Genomic DNA, 21,204 nt, shown 5'->3' on the forward strand with positions numbered 1-21,204 from the left:
GACTTCCAACCTTTCAGTTAGCAGCAGAGTGTGTTGACCATCTGCACCACCCAGGGACTTCATAGAGAAGGAAATTCAATGCTAGAATCTTTTCGACTTGATCAGAGTATCTTCTGAAGTATCAATTCCTGATGTTCTTTACTTCCTGTCTTAGGTTTGTTCTTTATTTCTTCTGGGCCATAATCATTTGCTGCTATTTCTTGTATCCAGTATAATTTTAATTAATTTTTTATTTTGTTGTAGTACCTGCTCACATAATAGTTTTCATAAGAAAATATTAATAGTCTAAATTCCAAATCTTTTTTTTTTTATTTGTTTTAGAGCGTCATTGATCAGGCATCACTTTGATTCTTGTTTCTTATAGAACAGAGGCTTATCTTAGTCAGGAGTTAGGTTTTATAATTAACTCATAAGGTGAAGTGGTCCAAATTATCATTTTGAATTAAATTACTGTTTAGAAAAGTTAATAGTCCAAATTAACCTTTTAGAATTCCTTAAATCATCTATAAAGTATAGACGTACTACCTCTTAGTAATAGTCATTGCCAGTTCCCTCCCCGTCCCACTACCCTCCTTGGGTAAGACTATAGTTTCTTTGGTTGATCACCAGGTAAAGTGTCTAGGGGAAACCACCCCACCTATTGGAGTATTGTAAAAAAAAGAAAAGCATTGTCTTGCAGTACTTGGAGCCCTGGTGGTATAGTGGTTAAGAGCTCAGCTGCTAAACAAAAGGTCAGCAGTTTAAATCCTCTAGCCACTCCTTGGAAACCCTGTGGGGCAGTTCTGCTCTGATCTGTAGGGTTGCTATGAGTTGGAACTGAGTCAGAATCAATTCAAAGGCAATGGGATTTTTGGTTTTTTGAACTACTTGGCTCTCTGTCAGTGCAGGCAAGTGCTTTCATTCTTTGGCTTTCAAGGTCATGTCTCCCATTTCTCTGTCATTCTGGAGCTTAGCTTGTTGAGAGGAATGGAAGGTGGAGTGTGGCCTTCCCTATTTCTTGCTCTGCCTTCCTTTTCTTTTCAGTGGTTATATAGTTGAATTGACTTAAACTAAATATGTTTTATGAATCAACTGCACTGTAGTTTTTTTATTCCTTCCCTTGTTTTCTTTTGGAATTCTGAAATTTTGCGGGGATGTTATCTTTTCTCATTTTTACTTCTTGGTGTTCGGTAGGCCTGTTCAATCTTAAATATTCATATGTGTAGTTCAGGGAAATTTTCCTCTATTATTTCTACCCCTTCATTGCTCTCACCTTTTGGGATGCCTTTGAGATTGTTAGACCTACTGGTTATGGTATGTCTTCCAAATTATTTCTATGATTTTCCAACTCTTGACTTTTTGTTTTAAATTTTGATTGCTCAAGAATTTTGTCGTGAGCTTATCCACTATGGTTTTTATTTTGGCAGTCATTTTCTTGTTTCCAAGTAGTCTTTCGTGTCTCCTTTTTATTGCCATCTGTGCTTAGTTTTTAAAATATCCATACCTCTCAAGTATTTCAGATACCACTCAGAAGGTTTTGTAAAAGTTTCTTCTTTTCTGTAAATGACCTGTTTCCTTCTGGAGTGGTTACTCTGTCTGTTTATGGTGAACCTTCTCTGTCACGCAGTTAATTTCTTTCAGAAACTTGGGGCCATTTGTTGTTAATATTTATGAATATAAGATGCTATTGATTATTACAGCTCTTGTGTTTCTTCTGCAGTTACATAGTTAAGTAGTTCTGTTTTCCTGGAATGTTTCCCCCATGAATGGGCAGGCTGACTTTGTCATAGTAAAAAAAACAAACCCAGTGCCGTCATAGTAGACAAGGTTTATCAAGAAACAGCCTTCCTTGTGTTTTTTCTTGATTGATGAGTAGTAGGCAGGCAAGCAGGAGGCCGAAATGCTCATACTTGCCAAAGTAAGGAGGCCTTTAAAGACTCGTGATGAAGCAGGCTAGTGTATTTAATTCCTGGGTGGAGCTGCTTATCCTTTAATTTTTTTTTCTCTCTCTGTTTAAAATGTCTAGAATTACCTCAGACTTGGCTTTGCTTCTGTCTTAGGCCCTGACATACTTGATAGGAGCCATCCCTATAACATGGCTCACTTTTCATTTAAAGAACAACGGGTTTCTGGCTTTAGCCTCAGAGCAGAAGCTGTCGCAGCTAATTGTTCAGTTTTGATTATAAATTTTACATAGTTCTTGATCAGTGTTATTTCCTATATGGTGCCTAAGTGTTGGCTGTGGTTATTATTATTATAAATATGTACGACCCTCCCTTTTTGTGATCTAAAACTGATTTTTTAGAAAATTAAGTAATTTTTTATAATGAGAGAATATGGTTTATCACTTGATTTTTTGTTTGGGGGTTTTGACCTGAGAACTTTGGTTCACCCTAAAAAAAATTTTTTTTAAATACTTTTTCTTTTTTTATTTTATTGTTGTTGTTGGCAATATACACAGCAAAATATATAGCAATTCAGCGATTTCCACATGTACAGTTCAGTGACTGATTACATTCCTCAAGTTGTATAACCATTCTCACCCGCCTTTTCTGAGTTGTTCCTCCTCCATTAACATAAACTCACTGCCTTCTAAGATTCTTGCCTAATCTTTCAAGTTGCTGTAGTCAGTTTGATCCCATATACACAAGTCTTAAAAGAACATAATGTTCAAGGCAGACCTTTTTTACTAGTCAAGCTAAACTATTATTTGGTTTTAAGAAGACTTCAGGGGATATTTTTGGTTTAAGGTTTAAAGATTATCTCAGGGCAGTGGTTTTAGGGGTTCATTCCTCCTCCATGGCTTCAGGAAGTCCGAAGTCCATGAGAATTTGAAATTCTGTTCTGTCTTTTCCCCGATTTTGATCAGTGTTCTTCTATGGAATCTTTGATCAAAATGTTCAGTGATCGTAGCCGAGCACCATCCAGTTCTCCTGGTTTCAGGCAGGGGAGACAGTTGTTCATGGAGGCAATTAGCCACACATTCCATATCCTCCTTCCATTCCTGACTCTCTTTGTGTTCCTCTGTTGTTCCAGGTGAATAGAGATTAATTGTTGTGCCTTGGATGGCCACTTGCAAACTTTTAAGATCCCAGGCACTACGGGCAGTGAACTAGAAGGTAGAACAAAAGTACTAAACGTGTTACTAGGCCAGTTAAGTGGAATGTTCCAAGAAACCATGACCCTAAACCTCCAAACCAAGGAATGAAGTCCCATGAGGTGTTTGGTTGTACCTAAGCAGCCTCAGCAGCTACTCTTTGTTGTTGTAAATATAACTGTCAGATAACTTCTGCCAATTCAACGTTTTACAGGTGTAAAACTTAGTGACTGCAGTTATATTAATTGGCCTTGCAACCTTACCCTTAATCAATGCAAATTTTCTATCACTGTTAACCTCCCCATTCTAAAATTTATTCTATTTTATTTGCAGTGTTATTCTGTTTATATTGTGTATTTGCATATTTTTGGTTGTAAATTATAGCAGCTGGGGGTTAGGGGTCACCAAAAATTATGAGAGAAAGATATAATAATAATGTTACTTTTTTCTCATTTTTCTTTCAGTTTGAGCAGAAAACTGGTGCGGTTTTCGATGAAATTGTAGAGAACTGTAAGTACCATTTTGAGAAAAGAAATTATATCTTTAAATGGATAATAAATATAAGTCTAGATAGAATATTTAACAATTACACTGTTTAGTGAGGGCTGATTTACGCTATGGTCCAGTTTGATTTGGTCCAAATATTACCATCCTTGTCTGTTAGCATTTTTAGCAGGTGGCTCAGAATTGTAGGGGTGTTTCTCTTTTTAAATAAAGATTTTATTCGCACAGCTATTAATACGTTAAGATACAGCTGCACTTTGTGTATACGTGAATCATGATAGAGATTGTACTTTATTTAGTATCAGTTAATAAACATTTCTACTTTGTGTACAGGGTCTCTTAATTTTTCCTTTAGATCCTTTCCATTTTACATGATTTTCTTTAAAAATTTTTGTTTCTTATGATTATAAAAGTAATACATTCAATTGTACAATACAGAAATGAATAAAGTAGAAAGTAAAAGGCTTTGTTATTAGCAGTCTCCAAAGATAGCCAATTTTAAAAGTTTAAATATATCTTTCCAGACTTTTTTCTGTGAATGTGTATATATGTCTATATATGATGGTTGATGAGTATTGATTATGTGTTTGGGGATCATTTGAATATTCTTGCTTTTTTCACTCAACTGCATAGATATCTATGTCAGTGGATATAGACCTGTTGCATTCTTTTTAATGGCTACTTACTTTATTGTGTGACAATACTGTAACCAACTCCCTTTTTTATACATGCTTAAATTATTTTCAGCCTTTTACTCTTACAAACAATATTGAGTATGTGTTTCTATAGCCATCTGTGTATACTTGTTGAAGTGCTTCTGTATGATAAATTCTGAGAATAGAATTGATGAATCATCAAAGGATGTCGTGTGAGTGTTTATGACGAATAAATTTCATCTAGTAGAACTCCTGAGTCAAGGGGAGTGTGCATTCCTTTTTATTTTATTTTTTAAGCTTACTTCCACCAATAGGATATCTGAGTACCTTCTTTCTCTTTGGAGTTAGTTTGGGTAAGATGTTTGAATGGTAAGAGTTTTTTGTTTTTTTTTTAAGACTCCATACTGACTTTCTGTGACTTGATATTGAGAGGTAACTAGCTGTCCTGATTTTCAGTGGATTTAGTTATTGAATGTCCTTTTAGTTGCAAGCAACAAATAAGATGCCAGCTAGTTACCCAAAAGAAACTTTTTGAACTCTATTAGGGTATTTCACAAAATTTAGGGGAAGAGATAAAAAGCAAATTTTCTTCAGGGAATTCAGCAAAAGGAGATAATGGACCTTCTCTCTAGAGTGCTGCCAGAAAGTGATTATGCTCCAATAACTTTCTTTCTCCATTTTAAATTTCAGGATATTAGGAGAAAGATTATGAATGGGCTCGCTTGGATCTGATGTTCATCTTTGATCACCTTTTATGGTCAGGGAAGCAGGGTTAGATAGCTTGGCTGTTAGAAGATATCCCTCAGCCACTACTTCACACTTTTACCAAATTTCTGAATACCTTCTTCTGGGCGTACCTTTGGTTGAGTCTGTATACATCTAATAGAAATGAAGCAAATAGCTTTCTGATGAAGGTTTTAACCTGATGCTTTGTTAAAGATGTTACAGTATCAACAATCTTAAAATGGAAGCAGAAATCTTAAAGTGGTAACCAAGCTGCCGTACTTGGGGCCCCACATCCAATGTTTGGCATATCATGCTTTTCTGCTCCAGTCCTTCAAAGATTTTTAGGCTGAAGGTTTATAAGCAATGGTTTTACACCAAATATTGGGTACCCAGCCCAGTGCCGTCAAGTCGGTTAGCAGCTGTAGCACTTAACCACTACATCACCAGCGTACAGTGTTACAATAAAGATTATTCTTTATCTCCTTCTTTCTGGTAGTTTATCACTAAGGGGATTTTGGAAGCTCTGGAAGTGAAAAAGTGACTAGCTTATAGAGGACAGACTGGCCTCCCCAAGAAAAAGATTCAGAGCATAGACACCTATCTAAGAGAGATAACGGCAACCTTTTAGTTTTATGTAGGCGTGGGGTCACCATGATTCCAAATCGACTCTGTGGCAACTAACAACAGCAATAAGTTATGTAGACAGTGGTCAGGAAGTCTCTGATTCCAAAGATGGTCATTGGAGGCCTACCCCTTTGTCATATCCCCCCTCCCCCCAAAAAAGGGATTCATTGTATCTCAGACAACTGTCTCAAAATATAGTATAATACTAGGTTCACCATATACTCATTGCCCAAGACCACCAGGACGTGGAGCTTTAAATATTTTTTTTTTTGATTAAATTCAGCCATCCTGGGGTATAGCCCTACAGAGACTTTCAGTAAAATATATTATCTAATTATTGGCACACATAAACTGGTAGAACCTAATTCCGCTAGACAGGAATTTGGGAAATTTGGTGTAAACAAAGCCAAGTTGACTTTCCAAGATGGAGCATCTTTAGTGAAAGAGATTTAAAAAAAAAAAAAAGCCTTCAGTGATTTTTTTTCAAGCCAAGAGAGATGGTAGACTTGTCCAGCTTCTGGTTCATCAATTATCAGGAGACTTTGTGCTGTGCAGTTTTCAAAACACATGGTGATAGAGAAGAAAGTCACTGATAGTGTGGATTATTTTAGTTCATGTTCTGTGAAATTCAGATAGCATAGGGAGATCGTACTTTTTTTAATGCATTCAGATAGCTCCTTCCTTAAACCAAGGACTTGTATTCATTAAATGGCTCTAAGGTAACCAACTGGTCATTCACCAATGCTTACTTTTCTCACTGATAGAATAACATTATTGAATATAACAGACATGACTACTTCAAGGGAAAAAGAAGAGCAAGTTCAGTGATTTGAACCCACCAGCTGCTCTGCAGGAGAAAAAATTTGTCAGTCAGCTTCCATAAAGATTGTTGTTGTTAGGTGTCGTCGAGTTGGTTCCAACTCAAATCCCATAAAGATTACGGCCTTGAAACTATATGGGGCAGTTCTGCCCTGTACTGTAGGGCCACTATGAGTTGAAATTGACTTGACAGCAAGGGTTGTTTTTTTTTTTTTTTTCAGTTTGGCCACCCTAGCTTCAAAGAAAGCTGGGAATTGTAGTTCTTTAGCTGAGCCCGTTGTTCCCAATAGTAAAATCGACTCTTAGTAAGGAAAAGGAGGAGAATTGTTATTTGGTGTGCAGTCTCTAATGCAGCAACCCTCTAAGAGAAGATACTATGACTGTTTCCTTTTTTTAAGGAGGAAACTAGCTTAGAGACCTCATTTAGCTTTTAGTGGTGCAATCAGAATTTGAATGCAGGTTTATCTAACTTCAAGTCCTTCTCTTTAAATCTTTCATTACCTGTTTCTGAACTGGCTCCTAGTTTACTGGAATCACAGGTTTTGAAGAAATAACAATTATTTGATAGAAATAAAAGAAAAACTTCTAAAGTAACTCAGATATTTTAATGAGTATTAAGCATGACTGAAGTTTTTATGGCTGTCTTTGGACTATAAATCTCAGGTTGAGCCTGAATGATAACATACCTGCCTTTCCAGTGTAGGTCAGTTTTAAAAATAATTGAGGAAATTCTTTAAATTGAGTAGTTTATTAAATCCTAGAACTAGTTAAAAATTTTTGTGTAGATGGCTTATTGCTGAGCATTGTTTGGGACTTCCCAGCTTTGTGAAGGAACATCTCCTTCATGAAAATACTGAGACCGAAGCCTGAAGTCTTCCTTAGGAATATAAATATGGGGATAACATTGAGACGTGCCTTAGCTGAAGACATCTCACAGTTCTGAAGAATTATTTAGTTACTTAAATAAAGGCATAAGTTCTTACTTAAAAAAATTGATCAATAACTAGTGTAAATTTTTTTAATGAATAAAATTAAACTAATTTTTGGTTTGTCTCTTTGTTGCTAAAAGGCCTATATTTTTGCAAACAATTTAAAATTAAATTTCAGCATTGTTATAATAAAATTACATGGTGGTAGGGAAATTTTGACATTGAAAGGAAGATATAAGTTGTATATGAATTTTAGTTTAGGTTGAACAGTAATATAAGAGGCTGGTGAAGAGTTAAAGTATATTATAAATGTTTAAATATAAGATGATATCAAATACAGGGTTCTTCCCCTTTTTCCCAATGAAAAGATCTGTAAAGAATTTTTGCAGTCTAGAATATGGGTACTGTTAGATATATGAATGAAATAATCAGATGTCTCATGACCATTTATTTAATTATATATGTGTTTAAAACTGTATTGTGTCAAATAATATTAATTTTGAAAATATTGCTTTTTTCCCCCAGTCATTTTATGGAAGAATTTTTATTTAAGTACTTTACATGCATAGTTTAGAAATTGGACATTCATCACTAGCGTCACTCCGTAAGTCAGTTAACATAGTTTTTCAGAGCTTGCTGTCTAAATTGTTTAAGATGGAATATATTTTAAACCTGAATATGTTGATTCCGTGGCTCAGGTATTCAGAAGGGGTATGCTGGGAATGTCTTGTTTCTGCTCCACAACGGCTTAGGTCTTAGCTGGTGAGACTACAGCTGGAGGGTTGAAATACTCTGTAAGTTCAAAGCCTGGGAGCGCTGATTTGAGTATCTTATCTACACATGGCCTCTCCATTTTCTCACCTTTCTCATAGTATACTGGCCTTAGAGTAGTCAGACTTTTATGGTGCTTCAGGGCTGTAAGCAAAAGAGTTACCCAGAGAATAAAGCAGAAGAAGCTGCATTATATTTTCTGGATCTAACCTCAGAGAGTTGCACAGTATCTATCACCTCCACTGCGTTCTATTGGCTACAAGCAAGTCAAAGCCTGCCCAAATTCAGAAGAGGATGTAGACCCCACTACTTGCTAGGAGGAGGGTCACCTTTTAGAAAAGCATGTAGGGTGGGAGATTCTGTAGTGTCCATTGGAAAATCCAACCTTCTGTCACAGCATATAATCTTATCGTTATAGATTGAATTGTGTCCTCCAAAAATGTGTATCAGTTTGGCTAGGCCATGATTTCCAATATTGTGTGATTGTCCACCATTTTGTCATCTGATATGATTTTCCTATGTGTTGTAAATCCTGTTTCTATGATGTTGATGAGATGAGGTCAGTGGCAGTTACGTTAACGAGGCAGGACTCAATCTACAAGTCCTGTAGATTGATTGTGTTTTGAGCCAATCTGTTCTGGGATATAAAAGAGAGAAGCTAGCGAAGAGACAGGGACCTCATACCACCAAGGAAGCAACACTGAGAGCAGAGTGCATCCTTTGGACCTGAGGTTCCTGCGCAGAGAAGCTCCTAGACCAAGGGAAGATTGATGCGAGGGCGTTCCTCCAGAGCAAACAGAGAAAGCCTTCCCCTGGAGCTGGTGCCCTGAATTTAAACTTCCAGCCTACTAGACTGTGAGAGAATAAACTTTTGTTTGTTAAAGCCATCCATCCACTTGTGGTATTTCTGTTACAGCAGCACTAGATAACTAAGACACTTACTGTAGGATATTTTATTCCAAACTGTAAAAGGAACTTAAAAAAAAAAAAAGACTTAGTGGTTCTATATTTGGATCTTCACAGCACATTAACTGCTTCCTGTAATACATACACACAAACTATATGAATCTGATCATATGTGGTTTTCAAAGAGCAACTTTCTGGCTTTCTTTTGGCTTGGCTTCTCCTTGTCATTGTCCCTATTCCCCCTCATAATCTGTGTCAACAGCATTGTAGGTAGTTCCCATGTTTTTCTCTAGTGCTCATAAAATCATTCTGTATACAATCATATACAAGGGTTTTGATTTTTGTTTATTTAACAAAAATAGGATTATATCTTACATTCTTTACTCCATCTCACTTTTCTCACTCGAGTACTTCATGAAATCAGTCATGTGCAAAATCAGTCAGAAATACTGTATAATCTCTTATATGAACTATTCAGAATAGGCAAATGCATAGAGATCAAAGTTTATTAGTGGTTACCAGGGGCAGGTGGGAGGAGGAAATAGGTATTTCTGTTAAGGTGATGAAAAATTCAGGAATGGTAGTGGTGATGGTTGCACAACATGGTGGATATTATTAATGTCACTGAATTACGTATATAACAATGGTTGAAGTGGCAAATGTTTTGTTACGTAATATTTCACAAAAACAAAAACTTAAAAAAATATATACTTCATGATATTCCTTCACCTCAACTAGGATAGCTCTAACTCTTATAATAGTCCATGATCTTGATGTAAGTCATTTTCTGCCGTGTCTTTAGGAATTCACTTTGTGCTTATTTTTTCCGCCGTGATAAACGGTGAGGCATTAAAATTCTTTAATGTGTGTCTTTATATGTTAGTGATTTTACATTTGTAGATTGATTCCAAAGAGTGAAGATTATGGGATAAAGTGTGTGGTGTTAATTTTTAATAGATGTTGCTAAATTGCTTTCCAAAAAAAATGCTTTAATATCTCTCATTTCTACCAGCAATGTATAAGAATACTCCTCCCCACCATCAGTATATCTTATAGTTCTTAATGTTTGCCAATGTGATGGATGTAAAATATCACAGCATTAATTTTAATTTGCATTTTTTAAAGCCCTGTTGAATTTAAGCGGCTTTTAAAAGTTTTAACATTTGGACTGGCTTTTCTGTATTGTCTAGTCGTAAATATTTGTTGAATGAATGAGTATTCCTTATTTTTTAGTTTTTGTTTTAGTGCCAGTTTTTAAGCGTGTTCGATATTATAATAGCTCTTTAGGTAAGTTGCAGTGAGAAGATTCAGGCATACATTTTAAAAGATGGGGAATCAGTGCATTCACTTAGAACTGTTAACTTTTAGAATGCACGAGTTAAAGTTCTTTTAATAATGAGGCAAGGTCGGTTGTGCTGATTTCCCTCACCCTTTGGTTTTGAAGACATTAAACAAATGTTTTTAACATTTAAAAACAAATTTCAGTTGAGTTCCTGGGTAGTGCAGACAGTTTAGCATTTGGCTGCTAATTGAGAGATTAGTGGTTTGCCTTGACCCCAGTGACTGGCTCCTGAATGACAGAACTGGCCATCTGCTTCTGAAAGGTAACAGCCTTGAAATCCCTATGGAGCAGGTCTACTCTGCACACATTGGGTCTCTGTGAGTCAGTCAGCTTAATGGCAACTAATAACAACACATGAATTTTGTGTTTATTTCCTTGCATTTCTTTATAGTTTTATCATATTTACATCATTATTCAATATTTTCCTTTTTTTTTATTTTTAAATTTCTTACAGTTTTTGATTCATACCATATGTATTTTACCACTTGCTTTTTTCCCAGTTGTGTGTTCCTGAGATTCGATTGCACTGATGCATGTAGCTTGCCTGCATTCATTTATCACTGATCTATAGTGTTCATTATATAAACATTTCACAATTTTAAAATCCATTCTGTTGCCTATAGACTTCTTGATGTTTCCAGGTTTACTATTACAAATCTTTGCTCTATGAACATTCTTGTAAGTTTCCTTATACATATAAGGATCTACTACTATGTGTGAAATTCAGTGTAAAACCTGTTTCTTATGGTGGGCCCTTGTCAAAAAGAAGTTTAAAAGCTGTTGCTCTAGGACAGGGATCAGCAAACTTTTTCTGTAAAGGGTCAGTAAATATTTTAGGGTTCTTAGGTCATACTGTCTCTGTCACATCCATTCAGCTCTTTTTGTGGCATGAAAGCAGCCGTAGGTGATACATAAGTGAACGAGTGTTTGTCTTCTGATAAAATTGTATATACACTGAAATTTGAGTTTAATGTGATTCTCATGTATCGAAAAAGAGTCTTCTTTTGATTGTTTTTTCAACCATTTATAAATGTAAAGCTTTTCTTAGCTTTCCGGCCATAAAAAAACCAAGTGGCCTGGATTTGGCCTGCAGGCATAGTTTACCCACTCATGTTCTAGGGAAGGTGATTTGGGAAGGTGATTGCTATAGGGACAGAGTAGAACTGCCCCATAGGGCTTCCAAGGAGCACCTGGTGGATTTGAACTGCCAACCTTTGGGTAAGCAGTCTTAGCTCTTAACCACTATGCCACCAGGATTTCCTGCTCAGGACTAGGGTATACATATTCTCAACTTTAATAGAAATGCATGTAGGATTAATTAGAGTTGTGGTCCTCACATTTGGCCCAGACTGGATGTTATGGGACTTTTAAAAATATATATATTTTATTGTGTTTTCAGTGAAAGTTTACACAGCAAATTAGGTTCCCATTTAACAATTTTCTACACAGATTGTTCTGTGAGATTAGTTACATTTTTCACAGTCTGTCAGCATTCTCATTTCTTTTCTGGTTATTCCATTTCCAGTAATCTAATTTCTCTGCACCCTTGCCTTCTCATCTTTGCTTTAGTGTAAATGTTGAATGTTTGGTCTAATACAGATGATTCTTTAAAGGAGCACAGTACTCACGGGTGATGGTCTTTATTTTGAGTCAGTCTGTCACTTAGCTAAAAAGTGACCTCAAGGAATATTCTAGGTTCAGAATTTAAAGAGTATCTCAAGACGATAGTCTCAGGGAGTCTTCTAGTCTGAACTTGTCCAAGAAGTCTGGACTTTTTAAGAATTTAAATTCTGTTCCACGTCTATCAGGATCCATTTATTGTGGGCCTGATCAGAACGGTCATTAGTGGTAGTAGCTGGGCACCATTCAGTTCTTCTGGTGTTAAGGTAGATGAGGGCGTGGTCTGTGTAGACTGTTAGTCCTGTAGAGTAGTTTCTTCTGAGTCTTGGATTTCCTTCCTTCGCTTTTACTCAGGACGCGTAGAGACCAATAGTTTTATCTTCAGTGGTCACTCGCAGACTTTTAAGATCCCAAACACTACTCTCCAGACGCTACTCACTTTACTAGGTTGTAGAACATGAACTTTGTGAACTATATTATTTCAGTTGACTGAGTTGTTGCATGAGACTATGGTCCTAAGGCTTCAAACCCAGGAAGCCAATCTCAGAAAGTGGTTATGTCTGAGAAGTATCTGTAGTTGTTTCTTCAGTGAATATGTGTGCCTGCACACATAATTTTTTTTTTTTTTTATAGGTACATCTATCCATTCCTGTATGTATACTACTGTAATGAGCCCTGATGGTGCAGTGGTTAAGCACTTGGCTGCTAACCAAAAGGTTAGCAGTTCAAACTAGCAGTGACTCCATGGGAGAAAGATGTAGCGGTTTACTTCCATAAAGATTACAGCCTTGGAAACCCTATGGGGCAGTCCTACTCTGACCCATGGGATCGCTATGAGTTGGAATTGACTGAACAGCAATGGGTTTGGCTTTGGTACTTACACGTATACCTGTGTCTTAGTTATCTAGTGCTGCTATAACAGACAGATCACAAATGGATGGCTTTAACAAAGAGAAATTTATTCTTTCACAGTCTAGTAGGCTAGGAGTTCAAATTCAAGGCATCAGTTCCAGGGGAAAGCCTTCTCTCTCTGTCAGCTCTGAAGGAAGGTCCTTGTCATCAGTCTTCCCCTGGACTATGTACTTTCCGGGTCCCAAGGATGTGCTTCTCTTGACATTCCTTTCTCGATAGTAATGAGATTCCCCCATGTCCCTCTGCTTGCCTCTCTCTTTTATATCTCAAAAGAGATTGATTTAAGACATAACCTAATCTTGTAGATTGAGTCCTACCTCATTAATGTAATTGCTACTAATCCCATCTCATTAATATCAGAGAGGTAGGATTTACAACACCTAGGAAAATCACATCAGATGACAAAATGGTGAACAATCACACAATACTGGGAATCATGGCCCAGCCAAGTTGACCACACATTTTTGGGAGGCACAGTTAAATCCACGACAACCTATATGCCTATACTCATCCATATGTGGTCTTACACTTGTTTTTTTCGTCTTTGTTGGACTTGTCATCTTATATATGTCAGATTCACTAGTACCAGCATCCTTTTCTCTTGAGTGCTTCTCAGCAACATCATTTGGTTGTACTGTACTCACTACATTCACATTTGGTGCCACTTTTCCCATCACCAAGAATAACAAGCATCTGCCATCTAAAGTGTGCTTCTCTCTCCCTTCTCAGCCCTCCCTGGTGACCACCAATGAACATTAGCCTCTTCCTATAAGAGGGATCATACAATATTTGTCCTTATGTGCTTGACTTATTTCACTTAGCAGTATGCCTTCCAGGTCCATCTGTGTTATGTTCTGTTTGGCAAACTCATCATTGTTCTTTATGGTTACACAGTAGTCTGTTGTATGTATTGTACCATATTTTGCTTATCCATTCCTCCATTGATGGGCACTTTGGTTGTTTCCATTTTTTTACTATTGTGAATAAAGCTGCAATGACCATAGGTGTGCATATGTCTGTTACTGTCACTACTTTTAGGTCTCTGGGGTGTACACCTAGGAGTGGGATTGTTGGATCGTAGGATAGTTCTATTTCTAGTTTTTTGAGGAAGCAGAATTGGCATATTTATGATATTGAGTCTGCCTGTCCATGAACTTGGTATGTCTTTCCACTTATTTAAATCTTTAATGCCTTTCAATAAAATTTTATATGCTCTAAAGGATTATCTTACAAGCTTTTTATATTTTTGCATTTAAATCTTAATTTGAAATTTATTTTAGGATGTAGGTTAAGATTGGGGTCTAGTTTTTTTTTCTTCTCCTCAGATGGGTAGCTTGTTGTGCTACCATATATTACAGTTCATCTTTTTATCAGACTGAATTAGCGCCACTGATATAAATTCAGATTCCTTTATATATGGGGATGTATTTGTGGAATTTATATTCCATTTTATTAAAATATTTATTTCTATGGCAGTACCACATTAATTTTATTACTGTGGCTTTGGGGTATAGATATTTACCTGCTGAGACAAGCCACTGTCTCACTTTCATTCTTTTTTGTAATTTTTAAGCGTTAGGCTGTTCTTTCACTAAATTTTAACATGATTTTATACAATTGCCAAAAATAAACTGTTGGAATTCTGATTGAAAATGTGTACATTTATGTATTAGTTTTGGCCAAATCAGTATTTTTATTATATTGTTTTGTATTTAAGAACAGGCCATATCTTACCATATTGTTTTATGCTATTCACTAAAACAATAATGGTCTGTGCTTTTTGTGTTCTAAGAAATCTTTGCCTATCACAAGATGATGAATATTTAATTAAATTTTTCTTTTAAAAGCTTTTTTTTTTCTAACTTTTATGTTTAGACCTGTCGTCCATTTCAAGTTAGTTTTTGTATATGGTGTAATGTAAGAGTCAAAATAAAATGTTTGATATATGCATATCCAGTTGTACTGGCACCATTTACTGAAATGATTGTCCTTTCTGTGTTGATTTACTTTGGAACCTTTGTTGAAAATCAGTTGCCCTGTATGTTTGGGTCTGTTTCTGAACTCATTCTCTTCCGTTGATCTATATGTCTAGCCTTATGCCAACATCACATTGTCTAGATTACATTAGCTTTATTTAAATTGTTATTTTTCAAAGCTGTTTCGCTATTCTAGATTTTTTGCATTTCCATATAAATTTAGAAGCACATTGTCAATTTCTTTGGAAAAGCTTGCTGGGATTGTGATTGGGATTGTGTTGGAATCTGTAGGTTAGTTTGGGAAGAATTGGTATCTTAATAGTCTTCCGGTTCACAAACATGATATGTCTTTTAATTTATTTAGGTCTTCTTTACATTTTCTCGGCAATGTTTTCTAGTCATCATAGTAAAGGGCTTGCACATATTTTATTATCCTTAGATATTTCAATTTTCTTTTTTTATGCTATTGTAAGTGGAATTTTTTAAAAATCAGATTTATTTTTTCGAGGTATGATTTACAGATAATAAAATTTACTGTATTTTAAATTTGTTTTATATTTAACTTTTCTTTTAAAAATAATTTCAGGTTTACAAAATTAGTTAATGGAAGTCCTCCAGCTTTGTTCTTTTAAAAAATTGTTTGGGCTATTCAAATTCTTTGCATTTACTTACACATTTTAAAGTCAGTGTTTAAATGTCTATAGAAAGCCTGCTGAGGCTTTCATTAGGAATGCATTAAATCTGTGGATTAATTGGGGGAGAACTGATATCTTAAAAATATCCATTCTTCAGTATTTAGGTCTTCTTTATTTTGTTAATTTACTTTTAATGTTTGTAAAATCTATAAAGTTGTCTCCTCTTTCATTTCTGATGTTGGTAATTTGTATCTTTCTTTATTCATGATCAGTCTGGCTAGAGGTTTATTAGTTTTGTTCTTTTCAAAGAACTTGCTGTTGGTTTCATTAATTTTTCTCTAGTTAGTCTATTTTCTGTTACATAGATTTTTTTCTCTTTTATTATTTCTTCTAGTTTTTGGAAATCCTGGTGGCATAGTGGTTCAGAGTTCAGTCGCTAACTAAAAAGTTGTTAGTTCGAATCCACCAGGCGTTCCTTGGAAACCCTGTGGGGCAGATCTACCTTGTGCTATAGGGTGACTATGAGTCAGAATCAACTTGATGGCAACAGGTTTTAGTTTGGTCCTTTTCTAGTTTCTTCCTGTGAAAACTTGATTCACTGATTTAAGACTTTTTTCTTTCTTAATAGAAGCATATGTAAGTTTCCCACTAAGCATAACTTTTACTGCACTTCTCAATTTTTTATTGTTATTTTATTCATAATATTTTCTAATTTTCTTTGTGATTTCTTATTTGACTCCTGGATTTTTTTAAAGAAATACTTTATTTCCACATTTATGGATCTTTGAAATATTCTTTTGTTATGAGTATTAATTTAATCCATGTGGTCAGAATATATACATATATCATAGATTTCCATTATTTGATAATTCTATCATATGATATTTGATCTTGTTTGGTGATTATATCACATGCACTGGAAAGGAATATATGATGTGCCATTTTGGGGTATAATTTTATAAAAATCATTTAGGTCAAGTTGGTTAAGAGCATTTTTTAAGATCTTTTTATCTTTACTGAATTTTTGATTACTTGTTCCATCAGTTACTGGCAGAGAAGTGTTGAACTCTTCTACTATTTATTATTTTAGAGTTACCTGTTTTCCCTGTTAATTTTGTCAGTTTCCATTGCTCCTCATTCTTTTGTGGAGATTCAAGTTTCCATCAGGTATCAATTTATTTCTGCCCTAAGAACGTTCTCTAACATTTCTTGTTATGCAGGCTGCTGGTGGCATATTCTTTCAACTTTCTCCTGAAAATGTATTTACTTCACCTTCCTTTTTGAAGGTTACTTTCACTTAATATTAAATTTTAGATTGACAAGTGTTTTCCTTTCAACAATTTTAAGATATTGTTCGTTGTCTTTTGGCCTACTTTGTTTCTGATTTGAAGTCAGTGGTCCTTCTTCTTTTTGTTCCCATGAATGTAACTTGTCCTTTTTTCCTCTGACTTAAGATTTAAAATAAAAATCATTGTTCTTTAGCAGTTTGATTGTAATGAGTCCCAAATTTACATCTCATTTCTTGGCAAGAGCCTCCTTTTCAACTGCCTTCGTGGCATCTCCATTTGCAGATATAATAAAATTATATATAAAATTATAAATATGAAATTAACAGCTTTAAAACCGAATGATTCATCCTACCCCTTCCAGCCTCTTCCTCCCTTACTCTAACCCATCTCAGGAAATGGCACCCTGTTGTGTTATCCTTGATTTGTTTTATACCTAGCGTCGGATACATCAAGAACTGACTCTGACTCTGCCCTCAAAATACGCCCAGATCTGACCACTGCTCATCACATCCACCAGTTCTGGGATTATTGTTGTAGCCTACTAACTGGTCTTCCTGCTCCCATTCTTTGCCGCCCTATAACATTTAACTGTCTTAAAGAACCCAGAGTGATCCTTGTAAAACATAAATCATGTTACTCCCTCTTCAGGATCCTTTGATGGCTTTCATAAATGCATCGCTTTTTGTTCTGTGGCCTACAAGATCTTAATGGATGTATTCTGTATTTCTCTTTTCATTTTTTAGCATTCTCCCTCTTGCGCATTCAGTTCTAGCCATTCTATCCTTGCTTTTCTCATAAATGCCAAGAATGCTCAAGATGACTAAAAGTCATGAACCTGCCATTAGAAATTTGTGTTCACTATCTACTGTGATTCCCAAATATAATGTAGTGCCATGTCTTGTCCTTTAGCTCTGGGCTCTGAAAAACACAAGGTTTTTCTTTTGTTTGATTATGTCAGCCACAAGAGTGAGTAGAATTCTGTTCAAATTAATTACTATAAGTAGTACTTATATTTTAATCTCATAAGATTTTTTGCAACCTATAATTTATTGTGATACAGTAGCAAAATTGCAGATTTAAATTAGATGCTTATTAGAAATTGACGTCTCTGAAAAGTCTCTAAATCTCTAATTTTCAAATAAGGATTTGAAAAAGAAAAGTTTTTTAATAGGCAGTAGATCCATGTGCTTGAAAAGTCAAAGATACCAAGGGGTATACTTTGAAAAGTTAGTGTTTCTGTCTCCGAGCCACCCAATTCTGCTTCTCATAGAAAACCAGGAGTTTGTTATGGATTCTTCCAGAGATATTTACAAAAATACAGCAGTGGTAGCATAATATATATTCTTCTTCACTTTGGTATTTTTACCTAATAAATCTTGGGATCTCATTGTATATGGAGGTGCCTCATTCTTTTTAACAGCTACATAATATTTCATTGTAGGTACATACTGTAATTAGTCTCATTGATGGACAGCTAGGCTGTTGTTAGTCTTTTGCTGGTATAAATGTTATTTTTCTGAGATCACTTTTTGCATGTGAGATTATACCTGCAGGATAAATTCTTAGAAGTTGAATTGCTGGGTCAAGAAATCTGTGTATTTAAAGGTAAATATTGCCTTATTATGCTCTTTATTATGATTGTTCCAGTTTATACTCCTACTAGCAGTAGGAGTTAGCAAACTTCTGGTTAGGATCAGTTAGTAAATACAAATATTTTAGACTTTGCAGGCCACTTATGCCCTCTGCCACAAACTTTTTTTTAATATATTTTGGCCCTGGGCTATAGTTTGCCAAAAAAAAAAAAAAAAAAACAACTTTGGTATTATACCATTGTTACCAGGGTGTAATCTAAAGCTTTTGTCATTACCAACCTGTTAGGTGACCATGGTATCTCATTGCGTTATTAAGTTGAGTTTGTCTTGTTATGAGCAGGGTTGAGTCTTTGCATTTTTTTTTTTTCTCCTGTGAAATGTTGAGATCCTTTGCTTTTGTGCATGTGTTTGGTTGTTCATCTTTATTGACAAGACAAGCGTCTTGTCTTTATTAGGGAAATTAACCTTTGTGATATAAAATACAATAAAACCTTTTAAACCAGTTTATCCTTCATATTTTTGTTTGGGTTGTGTTTTCTTCTCTTTAGGAATTTTTATAGTCATATTTGACAATTTATTCTTTCACTCAATAAGTTTTTCTTTTGTTCTGGATTTTGTGCCATCCTTGGAAAAGCCTTTTCCCACTTTTAAGACTTAAAAATAATTCTCTCTCTCTTTTTTTTTTTAATATTATAGTTTTATTTTTATGTTTAGATCTTAGATGTATCTGGAAATTATTTTGGTGAGTTAGGGATTCAGTTTTTTCAGGTTGGCTGCTCTTCTCTCCTAATACCGTATCCTGAATTTAGATGTAGAGATTTTGAAAGCTGCTTACAGTATTACTTTTTGATTTCTCATATACTAAAGAACTTAACCCTTTCATGCTCACAGGTACCTCTAGGGACCTAGTACTTTTTCTGTCTCTGAAGGTTTATGGGGAAGGTGCTGTACCACTGACAGTGTATGCTGCCTCAAGGGCAGGGGTCTTTCTGACTGAAACCAAAGAAATGGGCACATGCTGCAAACTGCTGTTTTTACAGGGTATTTTGTATGAGGTGTTTGAATTTTTAGTAGGAAAAACAAATTTTGAAAAATTTTGCTACACATGTACCAGTAGACCCTGGTGGTGACCCTGGGGTATAATTACCACTAGACACTTGTAGGAGGAGGCAAGAAAAAAAAAATGCATACTACCAACCAAAAATTCAGGCACACTCAGTGATTCAGCATGCTTCTTCCATTAATGAAAACATGGTATCAACCAAAAATTCAAAGCAAAAAATAATTGGTTCACGAAACAGTTAAACTGCTGACCACATGAAATACATAATCTCATTCATCTAACAGTTCCTGAGCACAAGCTGTGTTAAATAGAGAGGGCTCTAACCCTGACCTTTAGTTGATTACAGTCTGGTAGATTTATCACACTGTGTGTGTTTTACACCCTGCTTCTTTATTTGTATTTTCTCCCTCTATTAAGATAATTTTCAAATAAATTAAAAAAAATTGAAAGAACAGGACGATGAATATATACAATATTGCACACACACACACCTCCCGTTAATACTATGCAAAAGTAAGCTGTAGACATCATGACACCTCACTTGTAAGTTCTTCAGAATTTATCTCTGAAGATAACGTACGTATTCATAATTCCATTTTCACCCCTGAGAAAAAATGCAGTAATTCCATAGTATCATCTAGTATCCAGTCCATATTGTTTTCCTAAATGTCCGCAATATCTTTTATCATTGTTATTACTATTTTGAACTAAGATCCCATCTAGATCCATGTTTTGCATATTGTTGTTATAGCTCAGTAGTCTCTCTTAGCCTCCCCTCTCTTTTTATTTTTTATTTTAACTATCCCCAAAACATTGACTTTTTGTAGTGTGCATGATGGTGTCTTATAGAATATCCCACATTTTGGATTTATCTGTTTCCTGTTGATTTACTTAGTTTGTTCTTCTACCCCCAGATTTTCTATACACTGGGAGTTAGATGTAGACAAAGTTTAATTGGAGTCAAGTTAAATGTTTTTGGCAAGAATTCATAGGTGATGTGTACATGGTATTTTGTCTTGTGAAGAGATGTAAAATATTAAGTATTTCATCATTAGTGAGGCTATGTTTGATCTCTTAGTTAAGAGGATGAGAGTATTATAAAAATATATCCCCACTCTTCCATTGGTAAATCACTGGGTTTATTTTGGCACTGAGCAAATATCTTGTTCTCCAATAATTGTTTACCTAAAGGCTTTAAACATCTGTTGTCTGAATTGGTTATTTTAGAAAGTACAAAATGGTAATCTATTATTTCCTCTTCATTTATTAGCAAGCTTTCTTCTGTTAAAAATAGCTTTCCTCTCCCTCCTTCCTCCCTTTTTTGATATCACTGTGGAGTCAGATGATTTTTATTTTTTCACCGTCACACTGTTTCTAGTTTTCTGTTTGTGTATTTTTCTAGCTCTGTGAGGAAGGATCATAACTATCTTTTTCAGCATTTTATCCCTAGAACCTAGCACATTGCTTATCACAGAGTGGTTTCCTAATAAATGTATGCTGAATGAATGAGTGAATATATTAGGCAGTGGGGAGCTATTGAAGGATTTCAAGTGAAGGTTTAATATGGAATGATTTGTATCTTTTGGGGTGTCTGTGGAGGAGGGCAATTTGAGGAAAACTTCCATTTAGGTCTTGTATCTGTTAGGACTCTCTGATTCCAAGTAACCCAATTCAAATAAACTTAAACAAAAAAGAAAGATTTATTAGATCATGGAATCAGGGAGGAGTTGAAGAACCAGACAACCTGAAGGATTCATCTGAGCT

At 35.3% G+C, this 21,204-nt stretch overlaps 1 protein-coding gene across 3 annotated transcripts in view; it reads left to right on the forward strand.

Moving 5' to 3' along the window:
- Window positions 1-21,204, forward strand: part of ZMYM4 (zinc finger MYM-type containing 4) — a 171,047-nt gene that overhangs the window by 92,702 nt on the left and 57,141 nt on the right. For all 3 annotated transcript variants that reach the window (XM_064281689.1, XM_010595197.3, XM_064281690.1), the window contains exon 2: window positions 3,541-3,586. In XM_064281689.1, coding sequence (XP_064137759.1) covers window positions 3,541-3,586 — 46 coding nt within the window. The remainder of the gene's footprint in view (window positions 1-3,540; window positions 3,587-21,204) is intronic.

This window comes from Loxodonta africana, chromosome 3 (assembly GCF_030014295.1).
Source record: "Loxodonta africana isolate mLoxAfr1 chromosome 3, mLoxAfr1.hap2, whole genome shotgun sequence".
Lineage (NCBI taxonomy): Eukaryota > Metazoa > Chordata > Mammalia > Proboscidea > Elephantidae > Loxodonta > Loxodonta africana.